Raw genomic sequence first — 27,949 nt, forward strand, 5'->3', positions numbered from 1 at the left:
CAGAGAGAGAGACAGAGAGAGAGAGAGACAGAAGAGAGAGAGAGAGAGAGGAGGAGAGGAGAGAGGGAGAGAGAGAGAGAGAGAGAGAGAGAGAGAGAGATCTCCCTGGCTCCACGTCGCTGTCCGTCACTGCCGTCCTTGTTAGTACAATGTTTCTACCGCTGTCCCCGGGTCCCAGGTGGCTCCCGCGTTGCAGAGCCCACGCCCCTGGAGACAGACGCCAGCAGCGGCTCCCGGGCCGCTCCACCCAGCAGTCTGCACGGGAGCCGGCGAGGGCGTGGCCCGTGACGTCAGGGCCGGGCGGGCCCTGTCCCGGAAGAGGGCGCTGAGGACCGAGGACCCGGGAGATGGAGGCGCCCGCGGTGCTGCTGGTGATGGGCGTGAGCGGCTCCGGGAAGTAGGTCTCGCGGGCGTGCGGGCGGGAACCGGGAGGCAGTGGGGCGGCCCGAGCCCTGGCGGCCCTGCCTTTGCCGCCCCTGCCGAGGTCCCCTGCTCCCCTGCCCCGCTGGCCGCTCCCCCGGGTCACCACGCCGAGGTCCTGCAGATGGTGCCTGGCATTCGGCCGGGCGCAGAGGGGCAGCTGGAGCGCAGGGCGGAAGGTTATAGCGGGGAAGACGCAGCCCGCCACAGCTTCCAGCTCAGCCTCACAAACCTGGGCCTGGCGGCACCTTGCAAGGCAAGGTGGAAGAGTGCCAAGTCCCAACCAAGAGGCGAACCTTGTCCTGGGTCTTGGCAAAGCTTTGTCTGGTTGGGCAGATGGTCTCCCTCTGCCCTGGATGAGTTTCTGGATTTTTCTGAATAGAGTTTGAAAAGTGGAGATCACCCTGCAAGGTATCCCCCCCCCCCACCCTCGACCGTGTTCCTGCTTACGCTGGAATGTTTTATATGGAAAATGCCAGAACTCTGCAAAATAGACAGTTTCTTCCCAGCCCAGCGCAGCCAGTTTGGAACTAAGCAAGCAGCAGCATTTGGTTTGATAGACACTACCAGTCTGCACCGGTATAACTCCAAAGACACCAAGCTGCAACACGAAACTACAGGAGACAAAATAGATGTTAACTTATGAACCAGAGCCTTTTAAATGTAACTGTGTCTGTCCTTCTAGGGACTCTCTTTCAAAACGAAAGTTTTATTTTTGTTATTTCCAAGTGTGTGTGGGTCCGTGTGTATGCCCACACCCGAACACAGGAGTGCAGGTGTCTTCAGACTTTTTTTTTGTCCTCTGGAGCTGGGTGGCAGTCAGCCAATTCATGTCGGTTCTGGGACCTGACCTCATGCCCTCTGCAAGAGCAGTATGCACGCTTAAGCAGTGAGCCATCTCCCCAGTCCTAGAAGGTAGCTTTATGTCCCCCAAATTACTGTTTTAGCCCCCACAGCAGGGTGTCTAAGTAGCATTTAATTTGAGATAGGATTTTTGATGTGCAGCCTTTCAAACCCAGGGATCTACCTGCCTCAGTGTTAACCTAACTTGATTATATATATTTTTTATTTAACTTTATTTTATGTATATTGGTGTGAAGATGTCAGATCCCCCTGGAACTGAAGTTACAGACAGTTGTGAGCTGCCATTTGGGTGCTGGGAATTGAACCCAGGTCCTCTGTAAGAACAGCCAGTGTTCTTAACCTCTGAGCCATCTCTCCAGCCTCACCTAACTTGATCTTAAGTATGATTTTTTTTTCTGTGCAAAACTCTGATTTGGATCAGGTATGGTGGCACTCACCTTTAATCCCAGTGGTTTCGTGTCTTTGTCTTCTGGGAACTACTAGGTGATATATTCAATTAAAAGCTGGCTGAGTTGGGACTGAAGAGATGGCTCAGTGGTTAAGAGCACTGGCTGCTCTTGCAGAGGACCTGGGTTCAATTCCCAGTAACCACATGGTGGTTCGCAATGGTCAGAACTTGTGACCTGAATGGGCACAGCACACATGTGGGTCACTAACTTTTTTTGTTTTTTCAAGACAGTGTTTCTCTGTGTAGACCAGGCTGGCCTCAAACTTACAGAGATCCACCTTCCTCTGCCTCTGGAGTGCTGGGGTTAAAGGCGTGTGCCACCAACGCCTGGCTGGTACACTAACTTACATGCAAACAAAACACACACACATACATAAAAATAAAGTTCTTCTAAATGTCTGAATAAACTGGAGGTTAATGCACAGACAGCTTGTGGTTCCGTTCCCCTGAGCAAACTGAGGATTTGAAACAGTCATTTAGTGACAGAATGATGAATGGGGCCCAGATCCCCCTCTTTGAGGCTCCAGCCCTCTCTAGCATACTTTGTGGGACCCCTGTCCTAACAGGTGTTGGCCATTCTTGAGTCACTGACCTTGTCCTTTAGGTGTGTCTTATGTGTGGGTTTTTTTGTTTTGTTTTGTTTTTGGGTTTTTTTTTTTTTTTTTTTTTTTTGGCCTGCATGTATAGCTGAGCATCATGTGGGTGCAGTACACAAGGAAGCCAGCAGAGGGCATTGGATCTGCAACTGGAGTTACAGATGATTGCAACCTGCCACGTGGGTTTTGGGAACCTAACCCAGGGCCCCCAGAGGAGCAGTCAGGGCTCTAACTGCTGAGCCTCCTCTCTGGCCCCTTACTTAAGTGTATCTCGGAAACTAAGAACTCTTTGATGTCTTTGTGGGCCCTGAACTTTACACAGTGCTGCTGGGGATTAAGTTAAGCGATAACTCTCTTACTGGGTGTACCAACCACACTTTAGGGCAGGCCCTGGAGTAGTTGGCCAGCAGAAAACAAAACCAACACTCTCTTGAATCTTTGGTAAGACTACCATTTTATTCATTTGGTATTCTCAATAGATGACCATCTATCTACACAATAGGAACTAAATGATTCTCTGGGTTTTTGTTTTGTTTTTTTGGGTTTTTTTTTTTTTTTTTTGGTTTTTACGAGACAGGGTTTCTCTGTATTGTTTTGGAGGCTGTTGGTCCAGCCTGGCCTCAAACTCACAGAGATCCGCCTGCCTCTGCCTCCCGAGTGCTTGTTTTTTCTTTTTTTTTGAGTCAGTGTCTTAGTGTGACATTCAAACTGGCCTAAACCAACTATCTTCCTGCCCCACCTCTCATATCCTGGAATTATAGGTGTGTGCCACCACAAAGAGCTGCGAAACACTGATTGTTGAGAAAAACCTCTGTGGTTAGTTGTTTGTTGGTTTCGTGGGCTCCAAGTGTTGGGATTACAGGCATGCCCCACCACACCTGGCTCAGTGGTCTAATGAGATCACTGCTTTCTGTCTTAGGGCAGTGAAGGCTGCCTCTGGACTCCAGGGTTAAGGACATCTCTGCTTTTAGGACCACAGAGGGACCTGGATTTTAATGTGGCAGCTGTCAGGCATCTTCTCAGAACGGCTAGCACTTACATCTGTATTCTTTCTCCAGATCTACCGTGGGCGCACTGCTGGCCTCCAAGGTAATTTCCCTCATCCACTGTGCTCTCGTCCGCCCCTCTCTCCTTTTCTTACGACCTCGGGTCTGCGCAGACGCCTTAGCGTGGCACTCCGGGTTTCTTCTTGGTCATGATAGGTGAAGAGGGAGGGGCAGGCTCAGACCCAGGATTTCTATAGCCTGCCTGCCAGTAAACCTCGCCTTCCCTTCATTCCTAAGCTGGGATGGAAATTCTATGATGCTGACGATTACCACTCCGAAGAGAATCGGATGAAGATGGGCAGAGGGGTACCGCTGAGCGACCAGGTAACGGTGGCTGTGGGTGTCCAGTACCTCAGTTTCATGCCTCCTTATCTATGAGCCTTGAACCTGAACTTTCCCATGAACTCAGCTCCAGGAGTGAGCCACAGCTTCGTTGCAGGATTTGAACCTCTAACCCCCAAGTGAGCAGAGGCGCCTTTGTGCTCACACAGGGAAGTTGGTGTCTCCCAGGTCCTCTCACCGCCCCCGACACCATCAAGTTCTGGTGAACTCCAAGGCCACAGTGATCATGCAAACTCAGATGTGGCCACGCATCTTAATTACTTTTCTATGGCTGTGCTAAAACATGGTGACCAAGGCATCTTGTAAAAGAAAGCATTTAATTGGGTTGACAGTTTCAGAGGGCACTGGGAATGCACAAATTGTTTGAAACCTCAGAGCCTGCCCTCAATGACACACCCCCAAGGAGGCCACACCTTTTTTTTTTTTGTGGTTTTTCGAGACAGGGTTTCTCTGTAGCTTTGGAGGCTGTCCTGGAACTCACTTTGGAGACTAGGCTGGCCTCGAACTCAGAGATCCGCCTGCCTCTGCCTCCCGAGTGCTGGGATTAAAGGCGTGCGCCACCAACGCCCGGAGGCCACACCTTTTAATGCCCCCCCACCCTCAACTGGGGACTAAGTAGTATTCTAACATCCGAGCCCATGGGGGCCGCTCTCACTCAAACGACCTCACCGGGCAGCACTGTGTCTGAGACCTTCTCGGCTTTTAACTGATCTCAAGTTTGCTGGGTCTCTTTTAGAAATATTGGGAACTCCTCCATTGCCACAGGAGCCTCTCACCTCCTTAGCCCCTCCCTCCCATGGCCATGTTCCTCCTCATAGGGCTTTTGTGTCCTCTGTGCCACCACTATCTGGAATGTCTCCTCCTTCACCGGGTGACCCCCGTTCATCTTTAATATCCCAGCTCCTAGGCCACTCCTTGGGGAAGCCCACTCAAAGGCCATACTTTCCCTGCTGAGCTGAAGGTCTTGATAATCTACCGCAGGAAGGCTTCCCCAGAAGTAAATCTGGGCCGTTTACATGCAGAAAGAGGGGGGTATATAGGTGGTGGGGTATGGCGGGTGTGGGTGACAACACTGTACAGAATCCCAGAGAAGGAGGTAGAACTTTCTTGGGTGGCGTTGGGACTTCCAGGCTGAAACACCTCCTGTTACACAGGCCGAGGGGCTGCTTCAGAGAACGTACCCAAGAGGCCCCAGTGGTTAACAGCACTTGCTGCTCTTGCAGAGATCTGGGGTTCTATTCCCAGCAGCCACCTGACGGCTCACAGTTGCCTGTGACTCCAGTTCCAGGGGACCCCCTCACCCTCTTCCTGCTTCTGTGGGTGCTGCATGCACTCAGTGGGCTTCTATACATACGGCAAAACACTCACATAGAGTAACTAATACTTAAAAAAAGAAAATATATCCAAGAAGCTAAAATTTAAAAACTTATAAATAATAGTATCTTCTTCATCTCCATTAGTGCTGGAATGTGGTAGGAAACCTTGGCTAACCACAAGGCATTATTGCAGGAGTCATTTTGAAAGACAAGTTCAAGTGTTAGATTAAGAAATTAACTCCGTGGGGCGGTGGTGGCGCTCGCCTCTAATCCCAGCACTCAGGAGGCAGAGGCAGCGGATCTCTGTGAGTTGGAGGCCAGCCTGGTCTACAAGAGCTAGTTCCAGGACAGCCTCCAAAGCTACACAGAAAAACCCTGTCTTGAAAAACCAAAAAAAAAAAAAAAAAAAAAAAAAAGAAAAAGAAAGAAAGAAAGAAAAAGAAATTAACTCAGTGGGGCGTTGGTGGCACATGACTTCAACCCCAGCACTCGGGAGGCAGAGGCAGGAAGATCTCTTGAGTTTGAGTCCAGCCTGGTCTACAGAGGGAGTTCCAGGACAGCCAGGACTACACAGAGAAACTGTCAGAGCTGGGGGGGGGTTAACTCAAGGGCTGGGATGAGCTCAACCTTAGCGCACGTGCTTGGCTGTAGGTTCGGGTCAGATGCACGGAGAACATGTTAGCTTCAGTACGAGGTGTATGAGTGTCAAACCCAGGGAGACATTGACACTGGGGAGGGTGGAGGGGTTAGGGTTATGCAGCTTAAGGGGACATAAAGAGCCACTGACACCAGAACCAGGGAACCGTTTCTGCGGCTGTAGGCCCTGGGTGTGGCCCTTGGCCTGCCTGTGCCCAGTTCCCACAACCACTAAGGTCTCACTGGAGTTGACGTTTGTGTCCACGGTACCACTGTGTCTGTACAAGCAACACTGGGACAGCTTCTAATTCCTGTTCTAATCTCAGGACAGGATTCCATGGCTCTGCAGCTTGCACGACATTTTGCTAAGGTAAGAAGTCACCTGGCCCTGGTATAATTCAGTAAATTTAAAAAAAAAAAGTCTGAAATTACAACTCGCTGCACCCATGGGGTGGAGCCAAACAGCTGTGCACACCAGGTACTCCGTGAGCTCTGTCCTCTGCATAGCTCTGAGGGGACATTTAACCAGTGAGCCCAAGATGATTAGTCCACCGATGAAAGACCCTCCACTTAAGGCTGAGGTGTGACACTTTACATTGGCAGAGACTAGTGTCGTCGTCGTCGTGTCGTGCCCCCCCCCCCCCCCCCGCCTAGGGTTGGCACGCGGTATCCCCATTCTGCAGCCTCATCTTTTTTTTTTTATGGGGGTGTTTCTTAAATTTTGGAAGCAGAGCTGTGGCCTCGGGACAGCGTGTTGTTCTAGCCTGCTCAGCCCTGAAGAAAACGTACAGAGACATCCTGACGCGAGGGAGGGGTGCCGTGCCCGTGAAAGGTGATGAGTCAGCAAAGGAAAGGCTGGCTGGCGAACAGCTCTTGGTGGTCTACCTCTGTGGGTCGTTTGAGACCATTTCCAGACGCCTGTCCCAACGAAAAGGACATTTTATGCCGCCCGAGTTACTGCAGTCCCAGTTCGGTGTTCTGGAGCCCCCGTCAGGCCCTGAGAACTTCCTCCAAGTCAGCGTGGACCAGAAGAGTCCCGCGGAGATCGCCGACGCCGTTATGGAAGCTCTGCAGAGGAAGTAATCTTCCGTCTCGCGCCTGCGGTTTACAGTGCGCTCTGGTTCCAAGCTCCTCACCGGTGGTGCACTCTAAATTCTTAATTGGGAGCAAACCACAGTGTGTGGAGACCATTGTCTGACGGTGGGTAGGAGTTTGTGGTGCGATCGGCATCCTGCTGGTGTGCCAGAAGAAGGGGGAAAGATGTTAGAAGTTAAGCTGAAATTTAAGCTTAAATTTGTGCATAATGCAACCAGACTGTGGTGACTTGTTCATGCTGTGACAGATAAAGCTTTCCTGAAGGTCAGGGTGCAGAACTAAGCCACACTAGTTAGCAACAGAGGCCAAGCCGTGGTGGCGCACACCTTTAATCCCAGCATTCGGGTCCTGACAGAGGCAGACGGATCTCTGTGAGCTCAAGGCCACCCTGGGATACACAAGACTGAATCTGCCTAAAAGAGACATAGCTCATGCAAAGGCGATCCCAGCACTAGGGAGGGGGGAGACGGGAGTGATACGGCTGGGTGGGAGAGAGGAATACAAGGTGGGAAGAGACAGGAGCTGAGGGGAGTCTGAGGACTGGACCTTTGGTCTGCGCATTGGTAGAGGTGAGGACTCTAGTGGATGCTGCTCTGCCTCTCTGATCCTTCAGCTTCCACCCCCCCCCCCCCCATAGCTGACTCCCGAGTTTCTGTTATCAAGACCAAAGAGAATCCGTGCTGCACCAGATGGTCAGCGGAGATTCTGTAATCCAAGCTAGAAATTACTAGTTTAAAAGAGCACCGCCTCGTGCCTATGTTTGTACAAATGAATGAAACATGCTATCCTGGAAATTAGTCTCAGCAATAGAAACCTGAACAAAAACCAGCCACCCACTGCAAGCCATTTTATACTGCCTTCGGTTTTTCGAGACAGGGCTTCTCTGTGTGACAGCTCTGGCTGACCTGTAACTCGCTCTGCAGACCATCCTCAAGCTTACAGAGATCCACCTGCCTCTGCCCCCTGAGTGCCAGGATTAAAGGCTGGCTTGGTTTCCTGAGAGGGTTGCAAGTAGCTGACTTGCTAACAGCATCAAAGGACTCCTTTGGTTGAGTAATGTGATGGGTCATCTTGGCTGTCAACTCGATGGGACTTAGAATGGCCATGGGGAAAGACCTAGGAGGGGCTTTTACAACCTTTTCGTACACTATGGATATGTGTTGCTCTCATTTACTAATAGGAAGCTGATTTGCCAATAGCTAGGCAGGAAGAGATTGAACACAAGAACCAGAGTAGAATTCTGGGGAGAGGGAGGGCGAAGTCAGAGTCACCGCCCAACCCAAAGGAGCAAGATGAGAATGCAGTCCTGAGAAAAGCCATGTAGCAGTGAATAAATGGAAATATGGATTAATTTAAGTGTAAGAACTAGCTAGTAACAAGCCTGAGCTATCGGCCAAGCATTTATAAGTGATACTCACCTTCTGAGCTGGTTATTTGGGACTGGGTGGTCAGAAGAGAAATGTTCAGTTACAGATTTTCTTTCTTCATCTTTTTTTCCCCAAGACAGGGTTTCTCTGTTTCTCTGGAGGCTGTCCTGGAACTAGCTCTTGTAGACCAGGCTGGCCTTGAACACACAGAGATCCGCCTGCCTCTGCCTCCTTAGTGCTGGGATTAAAGATGTGCGCCACCAACGCCCCGCCATCTTTTTTTTATCACATTTTTGTTTGTTTTTTTGAGACAGTGTCTTTCTATATAGCCCTGGCTGTCGTGAAGCTCCCTACATCCACCAGGCTGGCCTCAAAATCGGAGTGCTGAGACTAAAGGTGCGAGGGACTTTTTTAGATGAGTCTGACGGATGTGGGAAGACCCACCCCAGTATGGGCAGCACTAACCCATGGGCTTGGGTCCCACACTGAATAAAAAGGCTTCACCACTCTGCTTCCTGATCAGATACAGTCCTGGCTGTTCTGGACTGTGTCCTGTCAAATCATGAAGCTGTATGATCCCAGGCCCACTGGACAGGTCACGCAAACCCCCAGACACACTGGACAGGTCACGCAAACCCCCAGGCCCATGGACAGGTCGCGCGAACCCCCAGACTCTGGGTGAGAGCCCACCTCTGCAGCCATGCTTCAAGCTGGTGGTCAGGTGAAATCTGCCGAGTAGCTGCTTTTTGGCCGAGAACAAGATAGAAGGGAGCACAGAAAAGAGTGGGGTGAGTTGGGCTTGGAACAGGGTAGGCTGGGCTGGCGAGACAGTCTTCCCACAAGAGAAGGACACTGTCTGTCTCATGCCATCTTAGGAGGTCTTGGGCCACCCTACTCTCAAGTGGCAAAACAGCAGAGAGAAACAGTGAGGTTGAGAGTCGGAGTAACAAAGGGGAGATTGCATCCCGAGAGAGAGAAGGAGAGAGGGAGAGGGAGAGGGAGAGGGAGAGGGAGAGAGAGAGAGAGAGAGAGAGAGAGAGAGAGAGAGAGAGAGAGAGAGAGAGAGAGAGAGAGAGAGAGAAAGCGAGCACATTGGGAACCAGGCAGGTGGCAGAACCTGAGCTATCCAGGCTAGACTTTGTCCTAGTCAAAAAACATAACACTGTTTTTTTTCAAGACAGGGTTTCTCTGTGGCTTTGGAGGCTGTCCTGGCACTCACTCTGTAGACCAAGCTGGCCTCGAACTCACAGAGATCTGCCTGCCTCTGCCTCCTGAGTGCCGGGATAAAAGGCGTGCGCCACCACTGCCCGGCAAGACCACACTTCTGACAGGCCTTAAACCTCTGGCAGGCGAGCTGAGACATAATGAATCTTGTCACCCCCTATATTTCAGAGTGCAATACAGTCAGTGAGCTGCCATATTTAAAGGGGTCACTTACTGCTTGGGGCTCAAGCACTCTGGGGTGCAGAAAGCAAGCAGCAATCAACATCAGGGATCCTGGGACTCTGCCATTGGGTTGCTATGGAGACGGCCACAAAGGCAGGAAAGGGGGAGGACCAGAAGCAGACAGAGAGAGAGGCTGGAGTGCACTGGAGAGGGGAGCCTGGACTATAGAATGCAGGGCTCGTCCGCCTCCGTGGCCAGGGGCGAGCCCTCAGCTTGCACATCACCATGGAAACAGAGAGCTCTGAGTCCAGGTCTAGGATCCCGCATCTCTCCAGCCTCCTCCCGCCCAGGGCAGCTTGCTGCAGGCAGGGTCTCTAAGTGCTCAAACCAACAGGCAGAGTGTAAAGCCCCCTTCTCCCCTTCCTGCACGCAGAACTCAGTGTTCAGTTTGCAGACCCTAACTTCCAACACACTTCAGTTGGGACGTCTATGACCTCTGGGTGCAGAGGATGCTCTGAGGGAACGGGAGCCTGAACAACAGGGTACAGGCTACAAAGCCCACTGGAGCCAGCTGCTGATGCACGGAGACTGGAGAGCCATACAATTCCATCAGTGCTGATGCTGGTGGCTTCACACTGACCCGCCCAGGCCTCAGCCCTGCGGGAGCCAAGAGGGACTGCAGCAAACTCCATCTGCAGATGGGTAATAGATCTCTCTCTCTCTCCCTCTCCCTCCCTCTCTCTCTCTCTCTCTCTCTCTCTCTCTCTCTCTCTCTCTCTCTCTCTCTCTCTCTCTCTCTCTCACACACTCAACATTTTATCTTTTTATTATATTTTACGAGACAGGGTTTCTCTGTGGCTTTGGAGGCTGTCCTGGACTAGCTCTTGTAGACCAGGCTGGTCTCGAACTCACAGAGATTCGCCTGCCTCTGCCTTCCGAGTGCTGGAATTAAAGGTGTGCGCCACCACGCCTGACTACTGTTTTCTTTTTAATCATTTTTATTTTGTTTTGCTCTTGACACTCCAATAGCTGAATTCAATGATAATAAAAAGATTGAAATGCTACATAAAAAACTGGCAAGCCAAGCCGGGCATTGGTGGCGCACCACGACTTTAATCCCGGCACTCGGGAGGCGGGTGGATCTCCCAGAGTAGCAGGTCAGCCTGGTCTACACTGAAAGTTCCAGGTCACTCACTCAGAGCTACATAGTGAGACCTGTCTCCACAAAAAGGAAAAAACAAAGTCTGGGTGGATTTCTCAGGAGCTAAGAGTGTCGCCTGAAGAGGGCCTGCATTTGGTTCCCAGCACCCACAGTGGCTCACAGCCATCTGCACCTCCAGACCCAGCACCTCCAATTCCTCTTCTACCTCTGAAGGCCTCTGCACACACACGTACATGAACATACTTTCAGAAACACACACACATCGAATTATTTTGTTTGAAGGACGAGTGACCTCAGGAGACTTCGGATGAAGTCAATTTACAATTTGGATGAAAAACTCAACTTCAATGAGAAATCCAGAAAAAAGGATTCCACAAAAAAATTAAAATACTGGAACATAAAGTTCAATAAATCAACTCCATGGAGATCATTACCAACAGACTAGCTTCTTCTATACATGAGGCACGCATAATAAAGACCCAGAGACAGATACTGGGGTTAAGTTTCAAGCTGAAGATCAGGGAAGCATGAAGCAGCCAGCCACTAGCTCTTACCTCTACCTCAGACTGAAAGGCGATCCTGGCTCTACCAGGAGCGCTCTTCAAGGTGGCCGGAGAATCCCGAGACTGAATGCCAACTCTGAGAAAACTCCAAGTATACAAGACAGAGTCCTGTAGCCTCTGTTCCTCCATAACACAGGATGTCCCTGGAATGGGCTTCTGGGCCCCTCCCAGGTGTAGCAAATCAGTCCGGGTCTGCTTCAGATTACATGTCGCTGCTTTTGCTACAGATGACATTTCCAAGAATGGGTTGTCCTCGTGATGTATACAGCTGAACTTCCCTGTGTGACCCGGCCTAGCCCTCAGAATATAAATTGCTTGATTCCCTGAATACTATAGGCTATTGTATGACATCAGTCTCCCTGTGGGGCATGTAGGGACCACAGACGTTGTGAAACAGCCTCTGAAACACCTCGGACCCTGTATGTTAAGGATGGCAGAAGGAAGTATAGGGGAAATGGAGGAGGAAGAGGAGGAGGAGGGTCTAAATCTCACATGCTACTTCAAGCTCCAGTATCATTCCAAGTGTTCCCCAGTGTTGCCCAGATCATTCCTGGTCATCACGGGGTCCCCTGGGTTTACCATAACTACAATCTAACCCCGCCATGGCAAACTCCTTATCGTAGCCACTGTGACAACGCCATTCTTAGGCAGGTGGTCCCGATTACGAACTGGCCAGTGAGCCAGCCGTGTTTCTTCATGGTTTCGGCTGCACTTCCTTGATCTGAGGCGACGTCCGTCATTGATGGGTCCTGACCTGGCACTGTCAACTCAGCAGACACATCCTCCCCTCAGGTGCTCTTGATCTCACAGCGTCAGGAATGAATCTAGGATACGTGCTAGACAGCCCCTGTGCCTGGGACCTCTCAGCCTGGACTGCCACTCGCTACCTCTCCTGCTCCCACCCTGTTTTCTCTAAACCCTTGGCTCTCAGATACAGGCTGGGGAGGTGGCTCAGTGCAGGGTCTCCACCCAACCACGGAAGGTTGAGCTGGGTCCAAGGAAGGGTAAGTGAGCTGCTCGCCCCTTCCCCAGCCTCCCAGGATCCCGGAGACAATCAGACGCAGCAGGGAGTCTAGTCAAGCAGGAACTCATTTATTGTCCCACAGCAAGCATCTTCTAAAGGAAAAAACCACGGGGGGGGGGGGGGACACACAGCCAGCCAATGGTTTTAAAGGTCAGCCTATTGCATTCCTAGTCGCCTTATACTTTACCTAGGGAACACGAGCTGTTCATTCAGTGACCTCATGTGGTTCAGTCTAGGCAACCAATCATCTTTTTATTTCAAATTTATTTATTATGCACATATCATTCTACCTGAATATATACCTGCAGGCCAGAAGAGGGCACCAGATCTCATTACAGATGGTTGTGAGCCATCATGTAGTTGCTGGAAGAGCACTCAGTGCTCTTAACCTCTGAGCCATCTCTCCAGCCCACCAATCATCTTTTTTTGTAAACAGTTCAGGACTCAGCCAAGCTGACTTCCTCTCAGCGCCACCTTTGACTGGCTCATGTGCCCTACAGTTCAGCTGACAAAGTACCTGACACACAAGCATGAGGACCTGCATGCAGAGCCACGTGAAAACCGGGTGTGGCTCCCCAGCCTGTAATCGACGTGAAAAGTCTGCTGTGGCTACATGGCCTGTAATCCACGTGAAAAGCCTGCTGTGGCTACGTGGCCTGTAATCGACGTGAAAAGTCTGCTGTGGCTACGTGGCCTGTAATCCCAGGGCTGGGAAAGTGGAGACAGCCAGACCAGCCTCATCAATGAGTCCCAGGTTCAGTGAGGCTCTGCCTCAGCAAAGAAAGTGATCAGGGAAAGAAACAGACATTGGTCTTTGGCTTCTACACACAAGCCCATAGATACACACGCCCTTAACACAATTATAAACCCCAGAGATAGATATTGGGGTTCAAGCTGAGGATCAGAGAAGCAGATGGCCACTAGCTCTTACCTCTACCTCAGACAGAAACGGGTGATCCTGTCTCAATGAATCCTCAGAGTACAGTGCAGACTGCCCTGCTCTCCAGCAAGCCTCAGACTGAAATTCCAGACTGCTGCTTCTCCTCAACATGGCTGGAGACTAATTCTCAGACTGACTTTGCTTCTTTCTTATATACCTCAAGTTCTGGGATTAAAGGCCTGGGATCATCTTTGTGTGAGATCTGTTTCTCTTTAAGACAGGATCAGTTTCATGTAACTCAGTGTGGTCTTGAACTAACAGAGATCTTATCTGTCTGCCTGTCTCCCGAGTGTTGGGATTAAAAGTGCGTGCATGGAACCCAGAGGGACCTGTGCTACAACAGCCTTCCACGTATGTTCATTGGACAGCGCAGTAGGAACAGCCAGGGCAGGGGTGCCTGGCACCAGTAAAGAGGGCGTCTATTAAACAAGTCTTACCAGTGGGCTTAGCACACTTAATATTACTCCAGGAAGAATGTATAATATGCAGTTACTTCTCTGCCTTATAACCACTTTTTTTGATCATGCACACTTTTGTCAAATTGTTTAGTCAACTGTGCTACATTTTACTTTGTTTTTTCTATTAAATTCAAATAGCTGTCATGTTTCCTTTAAATTAAAAGTCCCCAGAGAAGTGCACAGGTCAGACAGTTGGGAATCCCTAACGTGAAAATCAGAAATCAGAAACCTCGAGAGTCAGCATACAACTTGCCCTCATGTTACAGACTGCTGTCAAGACACGGGTACAGTTTACCCAGCACCATCCCCAAAAGTCCCCTCTAGCCCTCTTCAGCTGTGACGGGCCTTTGTAGCAGATGCCCAGCTCCATGGAACCCAAACATGGTCCCAATATGCAGTAAAACGGCAGGCATACAGGTCCAACACATTAACAGTCTCCCTGCCACCCGCACAGCATCGAAACTTACAAGCACTCTTACTTTTTCTTTCTTGCTTTCTGCTCTGTGGTATAATGCTTTTGTTTAAAATGTCAGAAAGACCAGCAGATAGGACAAGATAAAGAAGAAGCATGTTATGTTCATCCACGGCACAGAAAGTCAGCCTTGTGGAAAAACTAGACAGCGCTGTGGTGTAAACCATCTTATTAAAGAGCACGGTCCGAGAATAGGGCCAGATGCGAGCTGAAGAGACAGAGACGGCTGAAGGTCTGTGCTGCCCGTGAGCCAGAATCAACAAAGATAAGGAAGCCATGGCGTAAGGTCTAAGAATGAAGTCCCCTGGGCAAGGGTCAGCGATGGGCACATGCCGATGGACGGTGTGCTGCCCGTCAGATACCAACGGCGTGTCACTGCTATCTCAGACGGAAGGGAGCTGGGAGTCAAAGGCAGACTGCAGAAGCTCAAAAGAAGGAATGGGCCAGCATTTTTTAAAATTTTTATTATTTATTTTTTGGGTCAGCATTTTAAAGGGAGTAGCCAAACAGCACCTGCAGCAAACAGCTCCACGGAGAACATGACTATTGAGGGTGTTCCGGACACTAGCGCCCGGCCAAGCACCAGGTTTCCCTTCATTTCACTCCCTAGGCCATGGCAAATAAAGCAGAGAGGCCGGTCCTGCATCAAGATGACCGCAGCCGCGATGAAGACAACGCTGTCAAACCAGTGCCTCCAGACACCATGGTGCAACCACCCGTGCGGTGGGCTTACTGAAGGCCGCGTGCATTCCTACCAGATGTCAAGTCGGTCACAAGAGAATTCTGAGACAACATCTGAAAAAGCCAGTCAGCAACATATTCCCACACCCCTCTAGAAGACCCACTTCCCAGCTCCTGGGCCGTTTTGGACGTTTCTCACCTAAAATAATAACCCAATGCCTAGTAACACTACTGAGAAACAGTACTGCAGCTGAGAACCGCAGGTTGCTGTTAAACGGCTGATCTGGCAAGTCTAGCCTGAGCATGTGGTTTTTCTCCTACTGTATTAGTATGTCATATTTTTTTCACTGCTTATGCGTTTAAAGAAATGGTTGCTCACTGGTAGCATGATGTCAAACAGCCAGACTGTCCACATAGGTCAGTGGACACAAACTATTTCATCCAGTGATTTAAGATACTGTGTAAGGTATGTGTGAAACATTCGTGAATTTTATATCTGGACTAGGGGAGTATTCCTTAATATCTCATTAGATACAAGTACTCTAAAACCCCAAACTGAAACTTTCGGCCTAGAGCATTTCAGACAAGAGATACTTACAATGTAACGGATTTCTGTTGGCTGTAGTGAATGTTTGTGCGAGCACACACACACACACGCGCGCGTGCGCGCACGCACGCACACACACACACACGCATGCACGCACACTGCGGACTTCAGGAGTGGGCTAGGTTCCCAGCACACTTTTATGACCTAGTGTGCAGACAGATAAACTGTTCTGAGGATGTTTCTGCTCCCTGTCACCTTGTAAAAAAATCCAAGATAAATCAGGCCAAATAGCCTTTGACGTTTTGAGAAAAGACAAAGACATCTTTCTACAAAAGAGGCAGGACAACAGTGTGAAAGCTGGGGATTTATTGTAATTTGTGATTCATAAATCAAACTGGTTATGACACAGCCCCTCCTGTGGTCCCTTCACCAGTACAGAAGTCTTTAACTCGGCAGACTGAGCGTGAGGCAGAGCAGAGACGCAGCACACCCTCGCCAGCCTCCTCAGCCTCGCTGCACCCCACCTTTGTACACGCTCTCTTCTTGGGGCAGTGTCAGAGCAGGGCAGTCTGGGGTCAACCTGGCCTCGCAACCTTTTAATAGCAAGCAAGTTACAGAAGTTACAGAATTCACCATCTATTTCCCTTGATTTTATTTGTCTGAACTCATTTTAGATTATTTATTTCAACATTATAATTTTGGGTAACTGTACAAGAGAGAATACAATGACCTAAGAGAATACTGAACCAGAGTCAGCCGCATATCTCACTGACCCTAAAGTTATATTTTAATTGGTCCCGAAGGAATGTATCACCCCAACAGTGTGAGAGTGAGGCAAACAGAACTTCTTTGGGAAGGAAGAAAGAGGCTGTCAGACAGCCAAACTTACTCAAAACTGTGAAAACGGCTCTTTGTCTCACCAGACTGACACTGCTTTACGCATGGAATCTTCACAGACCTTGGTTGCCAGTATCAGTTCAGGCTGGCCCAATCCAGAATAGATTCTGTCTTGTCCCTCCCCCACCCCCCTTCTGAGGCTCTGAACAGCACAACAGTCAACTATTTCTTAATAGAACTAGGAAAACACTTCAGAAACAAGTGGCTTACTAATCATTTTAAATGTGGGTATTGCCTATGAATGAGAGAGCTGATAAACCCAAGAGATAGCTCTACTTTTAATGGCAATTAAGACGGAAACGCCAGCACTTTGAGGGAAAACAACATTTCAATCCCACTCGATGCTGCTTGGACACCTCCGTGGGGCAGGAAGCCCAGCAAATGCACTGGAGCAGTTACAGCTGAACAAACACAGGTCATTTCCAGCCATTATGTCAATGCTGAGATATTGTTACATTATATTGTCTGTACAATTACATGTCCCTAAAGAGATAACCAGAATCAGCTTTTCTTTATTTTCAACAAACCTGACTAAACGGCACTTCTGCTGAGAGGTGTTTATCAAAGATGCTGTAAGATTCTACACAATTAGGAATCCTTATTTTACTTTTTTTGGTTACAGGAATTTTGCTTAGATGACCTAGAAATGTGCAGTAATTTGTACTGTATACAAATAAGCAAAATTGTCAGTAGTATAAACCTTACAGCATTATTTGCAAAAGTACATGCCAAAGTCACAGTAAGCAATATTGTACCACAAATCATGGAGCGCAAATGATCTGCTTTTAATGCCTTTATTCTACATAAATTACTACCATGGGGTTATGTTTAAAAAGCAAGTTAGACAGATGCAGGACAAAAATTTGTTCACCCAATTAGAAAAGGTGATATTTAAAAAAAAATTACAATAAATGCCAAGTGTTTGATGCATGCAGCAGCCTTAACTGAAAACATTGATTCCCACTGTTCCAAAGAACCCGCACGTGTGTCTCACTGCACCCCCTCAGGCGCTTCCTTCCTATCGGTCTCCTATAACAGCACAGAATCCCAATGAAATAAAGCAGGTTATTTAAAGATTTAAGAGCCGTTATCAAAAATAAATTACATTTTTTCAGGATACAGAAATGCTGCTATGATGGCTGGGAGCCCAGCAACCGCTCAATCGCTGCGTTGATGTCACCCCCAGTCGCTATGAGAGCTTGCAAGTTTGCTTCACGGTTCAAGAATCCCATGGCACTGAGCTGTTCCAGTTGTTGTTGGAACCTGACTTCTGGGCTCTGCAGCTGTTGAGAAGAACACAGAAGCACACTCTAAGGAGAGGTAGTCCACGCTAAACCCAAGTCCCTCTTCAAACACTTCAACTGCGTTTTAAATGGTGTATGCTGGTCGGCCAAGCTTTCTTTTTTTCTTTTTCTTTTTTTTTTTTGGTTTTACGAGACAGGGTTTCTCTGTATTGTTTTGGAGGCTGTCGGTCAAGCCTCGAACTCACAGAGATCCACCTGCCTCTGCCTCCCAAGTGCTGGGATTAAAGGTGTACGCCACCAACGCCCGGCGGGCCAAGCTTTCTTTAAATTGCTACCTGTGCCTTGAGATATGATATATCCACCATATTTGGTTATTTATTAAAGAGAATAAACTTACTCAACTAAAACATACAAGATCATCTACAATTATTTTATAAAGAAAGTGGACATTTCCAGGTACTATTTACTATGTACATAACATTTATCCTTACATATGCATGTGCTTTTACTTCAAATGAGTAAAATATGATTTAAAATAATTTAGTTATAATTTATAAGTACCATCATATTTAAAAGTCATTTAGCATTTTATTTTAGAATAGTTCATTCCTAAGCTATATAATTCTGCCTTAAAAAACTCTTATTTGGGGCCTTGGATATGATTCCCTGAGGCCCTCCCTCTCTCCTGCTCTCACAAAGGGTAAAACATGCTTAATAAATCCACTACTTCAGAGGCTTATGAACAAGCAGAAACTCTTTTGAAAGCCCATGTAAGGAGTAAGGACAGCTGACACCTTCTCTTGTACTGATGCCGAGTGTACTTCTATTACAACACACTAACTAACCTGGTGGCAGTTTATTTTGACTTTATCTTACGTGTTTGTGTGTGTTTCGCCTGTGTGTGCACCACGTGCATGCCTGATGCCCGCAGAAGTGAGAAGACCCCCGAGACTGGAGGTACAGACACTGTGAGCCGCCCGCCATGTGGGTGCTGGGAACTGGATCTGGGTCCTCTGGAAGCACAGCCAATGCTCGTAACCACTGAACAAGTCATTTCTCCAGGCCTCCTTAACTGTAAGTCTTGGTAAAGACAATAAATGCTCACAGCTGCAAGACCATGACTAAGGAGCCCACATGCATTCAGTTACTACAGGGTGTGCTGGGGGAGAGGACAGCCTACAGTTGGAAGCCTAGATATAGCTGTTCTGTATCACTGACAATGTTTTTAGGTTTTCTAGGATAAACCCTTAGAAAATAAAACTTATTTCAAATGACTTTGAAGAAAGAACTTAAAAACTCATATTTTATAAGGCTATTTCTAAACACTATGGCATTAGATTGAAGCATTCTTTCCTTTGGTATCTAATAAGCAGCAAAATTAACAATTCTGTAACACCTATTTTTAGATTTAATAGCCTTGAATAGCACTTTTCATTACCTGAACACTAAATGGCTGTTGCCTTCTTTTCGCCTTTTTTTTTTTTTAAATTCTATACTTAAGTTAAGAGTGCAAAATCTTTAAAGAAAAGCAATGTCACCTGAGGATTCACCCCAGCAAGAGCTTGTAGCATTTGCTGGATAAACTGCTGGTGGCCCGGCTCAGTAGCGCCCCCTGTGGGGCTCGTGTTTTCAGCAGGTGCAGTGTTGGGCGCATTGTTTGCCGAAGAGCCTCCCGAATTGCCTGCGGCCCCCACGCCAGGAGTAAACCTAGAGGAAGCACCCACAACCCATCAGCAGATGAACCCGTTACATTTTAAGTTATTTTCTTAAAAGTTACCAGATGTAACTTTGAAAACTGACCAAGAAATAACCCAACAACCCCAATAAAAGGCAGACCGGTATCAAATCTTTCCCAAATAAGCCTACCCTGGGATGAGGCCAGGGGCTTCTGTCGCCAACGTCTGCAAGCCCTGCTGGATCTGCAACAGCGCCTGCATAGCTCTAGGGTTTGACATTGCTGAGAGCGTGTCAGGACTCTGCATCTGAGGAAGAAGGAAAAACTGTGGTTACCAAAGGTTAAAGCAAGGTAGACACATTTTTTTCCAACTCTGCCACATTTTCGAAGAAAATCTAAAACTTCATTCCCAGACAGCAGTATCCCATTATTTCTTCCCCAAATACACACAAACCATCCTCTTTGGTAGTAAATTCCATACAGAAATCATTACTTGACTCAGTTGCAAGCCTACCATAAAAGCTGTTTTCAGAATGAAGACAGAATCCACATTTCCCCCTTCTCCAAAAGGAAGGAAAAAAAAAAAAGCGTTTCTAAACAAGTCCAAAAGCACACTTTATTGGATGGTGGTAATCTGGTGAAAGCTGTGTGTATCTCCTGACCATGCACTGTCTGCTGCTAATCTAACAATGTTACAGTTTACCATCTCAAACAATTGTTCCAAAGTTGAATCAACAGTGTCCCAAGCTTAATTTGTTACTTTCGAACACCCACGCCTGACTGACACGAGGGAGCTTAGACCACTCCAGCAGACCAAGGACAACCACTGACAGTGGATACCGACTGGCTGGCCTAGCAATCATTTCAGATATGACCCTGCAGCTTCAAGAGCACCAACACCACTCTCTTTTAAATAATAGTATGACAATCTTTGGGCACCACCTTTTTTAAAAACCTCCCCGATATGACAACACTGACGACTTTAACTTACTATTTCGGGTTTGGAGGAAATGAGGTCTACTCCTGGAGAACAAGCATTCTACTAACTTGGAAGAAACTGAGACATCACAACAAAACCCAACCTGTGAAGCAGAGAGGGCAGCGCTTCCTTCCCTGTCCCTCAAAACTAGTGCAGACTCTGGAGTGTGTGTGCTACGAGGCACTGTGCGGCTAGCGGAGGGAAGGGAGTCATCTGTGACCTCAACGCGGCACTCCAAACCCTAAATCCTCACGAGCAAAGACAACACGGTTCTCTCCTCACAGCAGAAGCACAGCCAGGAGCGACACGGGCTGGGAAGGTCGGCTCAGTGTCCGCAAGTGGGCAGAGTCACGCGTTCCTGCACACTGGACACGCTCACCGTCAGACCCTCCAAGCAGACCATTGCAGACAGCAGCGTCTTCTTACTCACTTGTTGGAGGAAAGTTGGGAGCTGTTGTCTCATTTGTTCTTGAAGCTGAGGGTTTCCAGCAAATAGGGGGTTATTCAGCATCATCTATGGGGCAAGGGTTCAAACAATTTTAACTGGAAATATCTGAAACAAGTAATGTACCTGGGTTAATATTCTACCTTCCTCCAAGTGCCTAAATTGGCACTTAAAGGGGAGGAAGGGAGAACATAAATAAAAAGGGGGCAGGGAAGTTCTATCCACAAGGAGCTGGGGAGAAAGAAAGGAAGAAGGTAGGCAGGAAGGAGGGAGGAAGGGAGGGAGGGTAGCTTCTCTTTCACCCAGAGTGGTGGATGATAGATGCCATGCTGGGTCCTAAAAAATAAAAGCAATTGTTTCGTCGCCTTTTCCTTGAAAGAAGGTGACCCTCTGCCTTTGAGGGGGGTGTGGGAAACCGGGCTCTCAGGAAGGTAGCGCTTTTGGCTACACTACAGAGTAAAAGACCATCAATATGTAAAAGCTTAAATGCAGACGGCTTGCTCAGAAACCTCAACACACAGACAGCAAGCAGAGAAAACGCACATCTGGAGCCACCATTACCTACCTGCCCACTACTAACACTTGATATTAGGTCCAGAATAACCACAAAACAGCAACCAATTGACCAGAGAAATGGAGCTGCTAGGTGAAATCAGCCCAAACTAGCACCAACAGCCCTCTGGGATAGTGCTAAAATACCCAAGACCCAAAGATGTAATGAGATCACCAAGATTAACATCTGGATTCCACCTCACTAGCACCACAGGTAGAAACTGGGGTACCACCTAAACTTCAAACTACGGTGTGACCGCCTGAAGGTAAGATCAGCATACACAGCCAGCAAACCAGAGACTGCTAAATTCAAGAGAGACAGATTGTGTATCACTCTCCAATGCTGGACTGACAGCCTGTTTACTGTCCAAAGTCTAGGGAGGAAATAAATGATCTTTGTCCTCAATTAGGTAACCACGCTGAAGAACAAATGCATGAAAATCCTGAAAAAAAAAAAAAGTGCTCCCCTCCCTCCTTCAACACCGTCAAAGCAGGAGACAGTTCATGTTTCATGGACACTGAGTGAGTGTTGCAGGGCGAGCAGTGAATAGAGCAGGAGCTGCTCCAGGCCAGGACGGCCTCTTCATTGTCCCAGACAAACACTGCTTAGCTGTGAGGTTGTTAGCCACTATCACACTCACTTTTCATTTTAAATTATTCAAAAACAGCCTGTCACAGAAAAATTACCTTTTCACTTATTATTTCTCCTAACTTACCTGAACCTTCATACCACAATTAAGCTTTCACATTTAAGATATTTTAAATACTGAAGCTTCAAAAGATCAACTATAAACCACCGGATGCCGGAGCACACTGTAAAAGTTGTAAAATATTCTCCCACGAGAGACACCACCTAGCATTGTCAGTGTTTTTGCTTAGCAGTTAGAAAACAGGTGTGTGAAGCCGCCAAGTCCTTGATAAACATAATCCCACATGGAATATGCTTGCTGAGGGTGAATTTTAAGAATGACATACACATCTAGTGTTGTCACTATATACTTGGAAAGACGGGAAAGGGTCACTTACACATTTCTACATCTTAGCTACCTAAGTGACACAAGCGGCTCAGGATGCATTCACATCAAGCACTTAGTCATAAACTCACACAGCCAGCATTCACAAGAACTACCCATACACACACATTTTAAGATAAAATTATCCAAGAGCCTTTACAAGTAAGTGAGAGGAGCTATAAAGGAAAGCACCCTAAACTCATAACAAGCAGGAGCCCTGGACAATCAGTCCGTGGCACACCCTCCAGGTGTTCAAGCCCAGCAGCAAGTGCTGCTCTGGGTGGTAGTCATGTACCAAATGACAAACAGGAGGAGTGCGATTACAGCAAATTCTCTAAAAGCTTCAGTGTGGCTTTTAAAGCACATCGCAGCAGCAAATAGCAGAAGTGAGACTGTTCGAGTATACAGAGTAAACACCCCAAAGCTGGAGGTGCAGTCTGTCCACTCCAGGATGCTGAGAGAGCACAGGACAATGTGCCAAGACAGACAGAGTCATGGGCTGTGCGGGTCACAATGCGCTGGCACACAGCTACCAGCTTACCTGTGCAGCAAGGTCAGGGTTCTGGCTCAGTGACTGCATCATGCTCCTCATGTACGGGGCAGACAGCATGTTCTGCATAAGCTGCGGGTTCTCAGTTATCTGCTGCAGCAAGCTTTGCATTCCTGGTGTGTTGAACATGCTAGCTACAATTTTATTTACAAAAAACAAACAAAACCCAGATTAACACATATTAACATTTTAACTGTATATTGTACTTAAATTTTAGCTACTTAAAGTGGCATATGGCCATTACCCCTTAGCAGTAAGTTCACTTTATGCAGTTTGGTTGCCCACAATCAACTATGGTCCCCAAATATGAAATGACAACCTTTACAAGTAGCTAAACAGCTAAGTTTCAAATTGCACGGTTTCTGAAGCATGAGAAAATGCCATTACACCCTAGCCACCCCTTCCTCCAGCATACCCTAGCCTAATAAGGGTCATCAACCCTCATTTTACTCAGCAATGTCTCCAAGGCACAAGAATTCTGACACTTGTGAGACCAGCCTAGTCTATAGAGAGAGTTCCAGGACAACCAGGACTGTTTCACAGAGAAACCCTGTTGTAGGGAGAGATCAGGTACCCTCGCCACTGACCACGCCCATTCTGGGTGAGGCTACAGGTGCGCGGGAGATAGGGATAAAAGAATGAGGAGAGGCGCAGGCCTGGCTGGGTCTCGGAAGCTGCTGAGACGAACCTGGGTTGCCGTTTCTCTTGTAAGTACCTTCCCACAGTAAATAATCTCTTATACCCTCACCAAGCGTGTGATTCTTATTTCCTTTTCACCCCGTCTCGACAAACAAGAAGAAAAAACAAAAAGAATTCTGACACTGGCACTCAGAGGCACCAGAAAGAAGTGAGCATGCTTCCCTCAGGTAAAGAGCAGTCCTAACATAACTGGAGGAAAGATAATGATAACAGAACTATTTAATTCTTCACTTCCATTCGAGGTTTTGAACTAATGTCCCTTTATCTGGCTTAAAGCACTTTACTTTTTCCAGTTACCCTTCTAATTTGCCCCAAGTCTTGTGTTTGTGGTGTACCTACACTATCAAGTTTCAAGTTGGCTTTCACAGCCTGTTTTTCATAGAGCCCACAAAGCGACCATCGTAGAAATGTGGAAGCTACTGAAAGCCACATTCAGTGACTTGTGTCATTTTGCAGGAACAGTTATGCTGACTCTTTGCTGTGTGCTCTTACACTACAAAGGCAGAGGACACCTAAAGGGATTATGGTGTCACAATGCTCCATATGGCTTTGTAGTGTGCCACAAGAAACCTCTCTAGCGCCCTATTTTTCTTAATTATAAGTGCAAATTAATTATATAAGTAAAATAAGAGAGGCAAACCATTTTAAGGCACAGCGGAGTATGCATTACTTTACCAATGAAATGGCTGTTACATATCAAAGAATAAAGCATACATAGACATGACCAGACTAAACATGTATCGAAACATTCCAGCCAGGCAGGAGATCACTCAGGAGGCCCAGGTAGGACGCTAAGTTCCAAGCTGCTCTGTGGCACAAGAGACTCAGTCTCAAAAAATGAAACGGGGATGAGAAATGACTCAGCGGTTAGAGTTGGTCCCGGTTTCAGAGGACCTAGGCTCCAGTCCCAGGACCCACATAACAGCTCACAACAGTCTATAACTCCTCCAGGGCTACATTGTATACACATGGCACAGACACACGTGCAGGCAAACCACCCATCCACATAAAATAATCTTTAAAAAATGATATTAGCTCAGGGATGCGATTAATTTTCTTTTAAATGAGAACACCCAGTCAATGTTATGAAACCTTAGATAGCTTCAGAAATTAGCTTTTACCAGAAACTGAAGTTTCTCCATGGACTTAGCATGCTAACTTACACTGACTAAAACTATGGCTGGCCTCAAACAAAAAAATCGCAAATCACTGACTCAGCAAGTCCACCCAATAATAAGCTAAGTAGACAGTTCACAAAAGACAAACAAATACTTGAAAAGTTGAACATCCTTGGGCATCAGGGAAATGCAAATTAAAACTGCTTTGGGATTCCATCTTGTTCCAGCTAGAATGCTTAGAAAAACACTGGCAAGAAGGATAGGTAAGATGAGACCTACGCCACTGCACATGGGCTATAAACTTATGCAGCCCCTATGGAAATCAATATGGAGCATCCTAGCCCAGACACAATCCATTCTTGGGTACAGACCTAAAGGACTCTTACGTGACATATTGTTGTGTTATTCACAACAGTCAGGCTAAAGGGCCAGCCTAGATGTCCACCAATCGACAAACAATGTGAGTTATATATACAACGCAAGTTTATGCAACTGTAAAAAATTACAATTTGCAGGAACATGTATGAAAGCAACTAGAAATCCTTATGCTGAGTAAAACAAGCCAAACTAAGATACATTTTCTCTCACATATGGAACTAGATATAAGGTTGTTTAAACCATGAAAAGGTGATCAAAGAGGGGAGAAAGATCTTAACAGAAGTGGTAAACAGCTGAACACATGCAATACATAAGCAGATGTTGGGATTAACAGGGAGAAGAAAGAAAATCAGTTTGGGAAAATGGACACGGGGAGGACAGAAGGAAAGGGGAGCATATAAGAAAAATGTATAAAGATTTATACAAAGCTGCCACTGTGAAACCCAATGCTATTTTTCAAAAGTTTTTCCAGACAGAGTTTCTCTGTGTAGCCTTGGCTGTTCTGGAACTCAATGATCTGCCTGCACCTGCCTCCTTGCCCAGCAACCCAATGCTTTTTATGCTAATCTAAAAATAGTAACTTCCTTCTGCCACAGATCTCATATCTTCCCATCGAAGATTCTGGTTCATGAGGTCTGACATCAAGACCCTAGAACTTGGCTTTTGGGGTGGGAATCAGTCACTGTTACCTCGCCTGGTCTCCCCACCTCAGTAGTGTCCCTGTTAGTTGGATTACGGACCAGAGTCTGGCTGCGAAAGCCTGCAGGTTAGCACTGCAGCCGCTCTGCACTCCAATTTGGTGGGACCTGGCCTTTGGACTGATATTGAGAATCCGTAGGTATAGATCATAAGACCAACTGAAGCCCAGGAAATAAAAACAACTTCTCTTGACACTATCTTATTAGGATGTGTGATTACAAAACTGCTTTAGAAATCCTCAGTAACAACACTCTTACTGACAATGTGCAATTAATCATCAGGTATACAAAGTTTCCCTCAGGAAAACAACAACAGCAAAACCTTTCATGTAACAATGGGAATGAACCCAGGAAGAAAAATTAAAAGACTTACAAACAAAATGTTAAGTGAAAAACAACCAGAAACCTGAACACCTCAATTCCCAGATTCTAGCCTTCATGGAATATTGCTAGACTCAAAAACAGATTCACATACCAACAGTACTGAAAATTCAGTTAAAAGAGCACAGAGGGAAAGGATCCCATCAACAGCAATGATCTAAAGGTGTGAAGTCAGGACCAATCTTTTCAGAGTACCACAGACATATCCTAATCTCCGACTATGCTAACACTGGAGCGGTAGTTCACACACATCATCCCACACACTCATTCCAACTCAGCAGAGGTCACAATTTTCAAGTCTATTCTGGCCTCTGCTAAGATTCAACTCTGCTAAGGTGCTTTCATTTTATCTGAGTCTCAATTCTGTTTTCCAGGCTCCATGCTTGTTGGGCCTAAAAAAGGCTCGGATGCGAGGCCCAGTGTAACCTCCTGAGCCTGGCTAGAGTGTGGCGACCTGTCACCTCCTTTGGGGGTGACTCAGCCAGACCTGATGTAAGACTGCCCCCTGCCTAGCTACCTGCCACCTTGGGGGGAGGGTCTGAATTGTCGATACTCACCATCCTGCTCATCAGCCCCAGAAAGAGACTGGCTGGACCAGCCGCCCCCCTGCCGGAGGACCCGGCACATGCCTAATCCTTATGCTTTACATATAGGAAAACTAGGCTGAAAGGACACACGCACGCACACACACACGCACGCACGCACGCACACACGGTAATGAAGGACGCTTATACCCCCAAAGGAAATACTTGTCAGCAAAACAAACATACACAGCATAAATGGATTTCAAAATGATTGCAAACAGACAAAAGAACTACACTCTGTGTAGTCTATGTCTATGAATACCTAGGACTAAACATTGCTTGCTGACTGAGAGAAAGAATGAATGAATGAAGCAAAAGATGGAAAAGTCTGAATTAGTGTGGCAACAACTTAGGAAAATGCAGATTTAGATGTCCATCGCCTATCTCACACCTTGTATCTAACAATTACAGTATAATCATGGTAATAATTAATGAGGGCAATTTGTTTTACTCCTCCATCAGTAAGCGGGTATGTGGCTTATTTTTATATTTTTGGTTGTGAGCCTAGCCTTTAACGACCGAGCCATCTCTTCAGCCCAAATTTTTTTTTTTTATGTGTATTGGTATGAGGGTGTCAGATTCCCTGGAACTGACTTAGAGGCAGTTGTGAGCTGCCATGTGGGAGCTGGGAATTGAACCCAGGTTCTTCCAGAGAGCAGTCAGTGCTCTTAACCACTGAGTCATCTCTCCAGCCCCCCATGGCTTATTTTTAGTCAGTCATATTTCATGTCCTGGGTCACCCAAATGACCTCAGAATCAAGTTCCTTTCATTAATTCTGACTCTCTCAACACATTAGTACTTTACATAACTGTGACAAAATATTGGACTTAAGACAATTGAAAAGGAGGGTTTATTGTGGCTCATGGTTTTGATGACAGTCCACAAAGCATGGAGATTGTAGCAAAGATGACAGTTCATATCATGGCAGCCAGGAAGCAGGGAAGGGGCATCCTACGACCCACCTCTAGTGACCTACCTATGCATCGCCTAAAGTTTCCAATACCTTCCAAAATAGTGCCCACAGCTGAGGTTCTAACACATGAACCTGTGAGGGGCATTCCATTCCAAACCACAACACCCAATACCTGGTCTCTGAAAAGTAGCCAGGTGATTTCATTATCATCTTAAAATGTCATGCCTGTTTAAAATTTTCCCAGGAATGAGCTCTGGAGATCTTCTGTGTAGCACGGTGACTACATACATTTAACCATTTCACAACAAATATGCAGATCAGAACATGCTGTAGGGGCTAGAGACAGAGCAGCAAGTAAGAGGGAGAGCTGACTGGTCTTATGGAGAACCTGGCTTAATTCTCAGCACCCACATGATGGTTTGCAACCAGCTAGAACTCCAGTTCTAGAAGGATCCAACA

General features: G+C 47.2%; 2 protein-coding genes across 6 annotated transcripts in view; one reads left to right on the forward strand and one right to left on the reverse strand.

Moving 5' to 3' along the window:
* Nucleotides 1-293: 293 nt before the first annotated feature.
* Idnk (IDNK gluconokinase) lies at nt 294-6,977 on the forward strand. 4 transcript variants are annotated; one of them, XM_013119272.3, is made up of 5 exons: nt 294-397; nt 3,387-3,417; nt 3,612-3,698; nt 5,995-6,038; nt 6,397-6,977. In XM_013119272.3, exons 1-5 carry the CDS (start codon nt 348-350, stop codon nt 6,749-6,751), a joined length of 567 nt encoding a protein of 188 aa, XP_012974726.1. In that variant the 5' UTR covers nt 294-347; the 3' UTR covers nt 6,752-6,977. The 4 variants fall into 4 exon arrangements, with proteins under 4 accessions (XP_012974726.1, XP_040612012.1, XP_040612013.1 ...); XM_040756078.1 differs by having other exon boundaries at nt 303-397; nt 3,531-3,698; XM_040756079.1 differs by having other exon boundaries at nt 303-397; nt 3,531-3,698; nt 6,400-6,977.
* An 8,737-nt stretch (nt 6,978-15,714) lies between these two features.
* The window catches only part of Ubqln1 (ubiquilin 1), a 30,665-nt gene continuing 18,430 nt past the window's right edge, over nt 15,715-27,949 (reverse strand). Inside the window, exons 7-11 of one of the 2 annotated variants that reach the window (XM_005078401.4) lie at nt 22,710-22,852; nt 20,589-20,672; nt 19,371-19,486; nt 19,043-19,211; nt 15,715-17,543 (exon numbers count right to left, since the gene is read on the reverse strand). In XM_005078401.4, the coding sequence (XP_005078458.1) occupies nt 17,391-17,543; nt 19,043-19,211; nt 19,371-19,486; nt 20,589-20,672; nt 22,710-22,852 (665 nt within the window). In that variant the 3' untranslated portion in view covers nt 15,715-17,390. The remainder of the gene's footprint in view (nt 17,544-19,042; nt 19,212-19,370; nt 19,487-20,588; nt 20,673-22,709; nt 22,853-27,949) is intronic. The other variant, XM_005078402.4, reaches the window with a different exon arrangement.

The sequence above is a fragment of the Mesocricetus auratus genome, unplaced genomic scaffold (assembly GCF_017639785.1).
Source record: "Mesocricetus auratus isolate SY011 unplaced genomic scaffold, BCM_Maur_2.0 Super-Scaffold_100013, whole genome shotgun sequence".
NCBI lineage: Eukaryota > Metazoa > Chordata > Mammalia > Rodentia > Cricetidae > Mesocricetus > Mesocricetus auratus.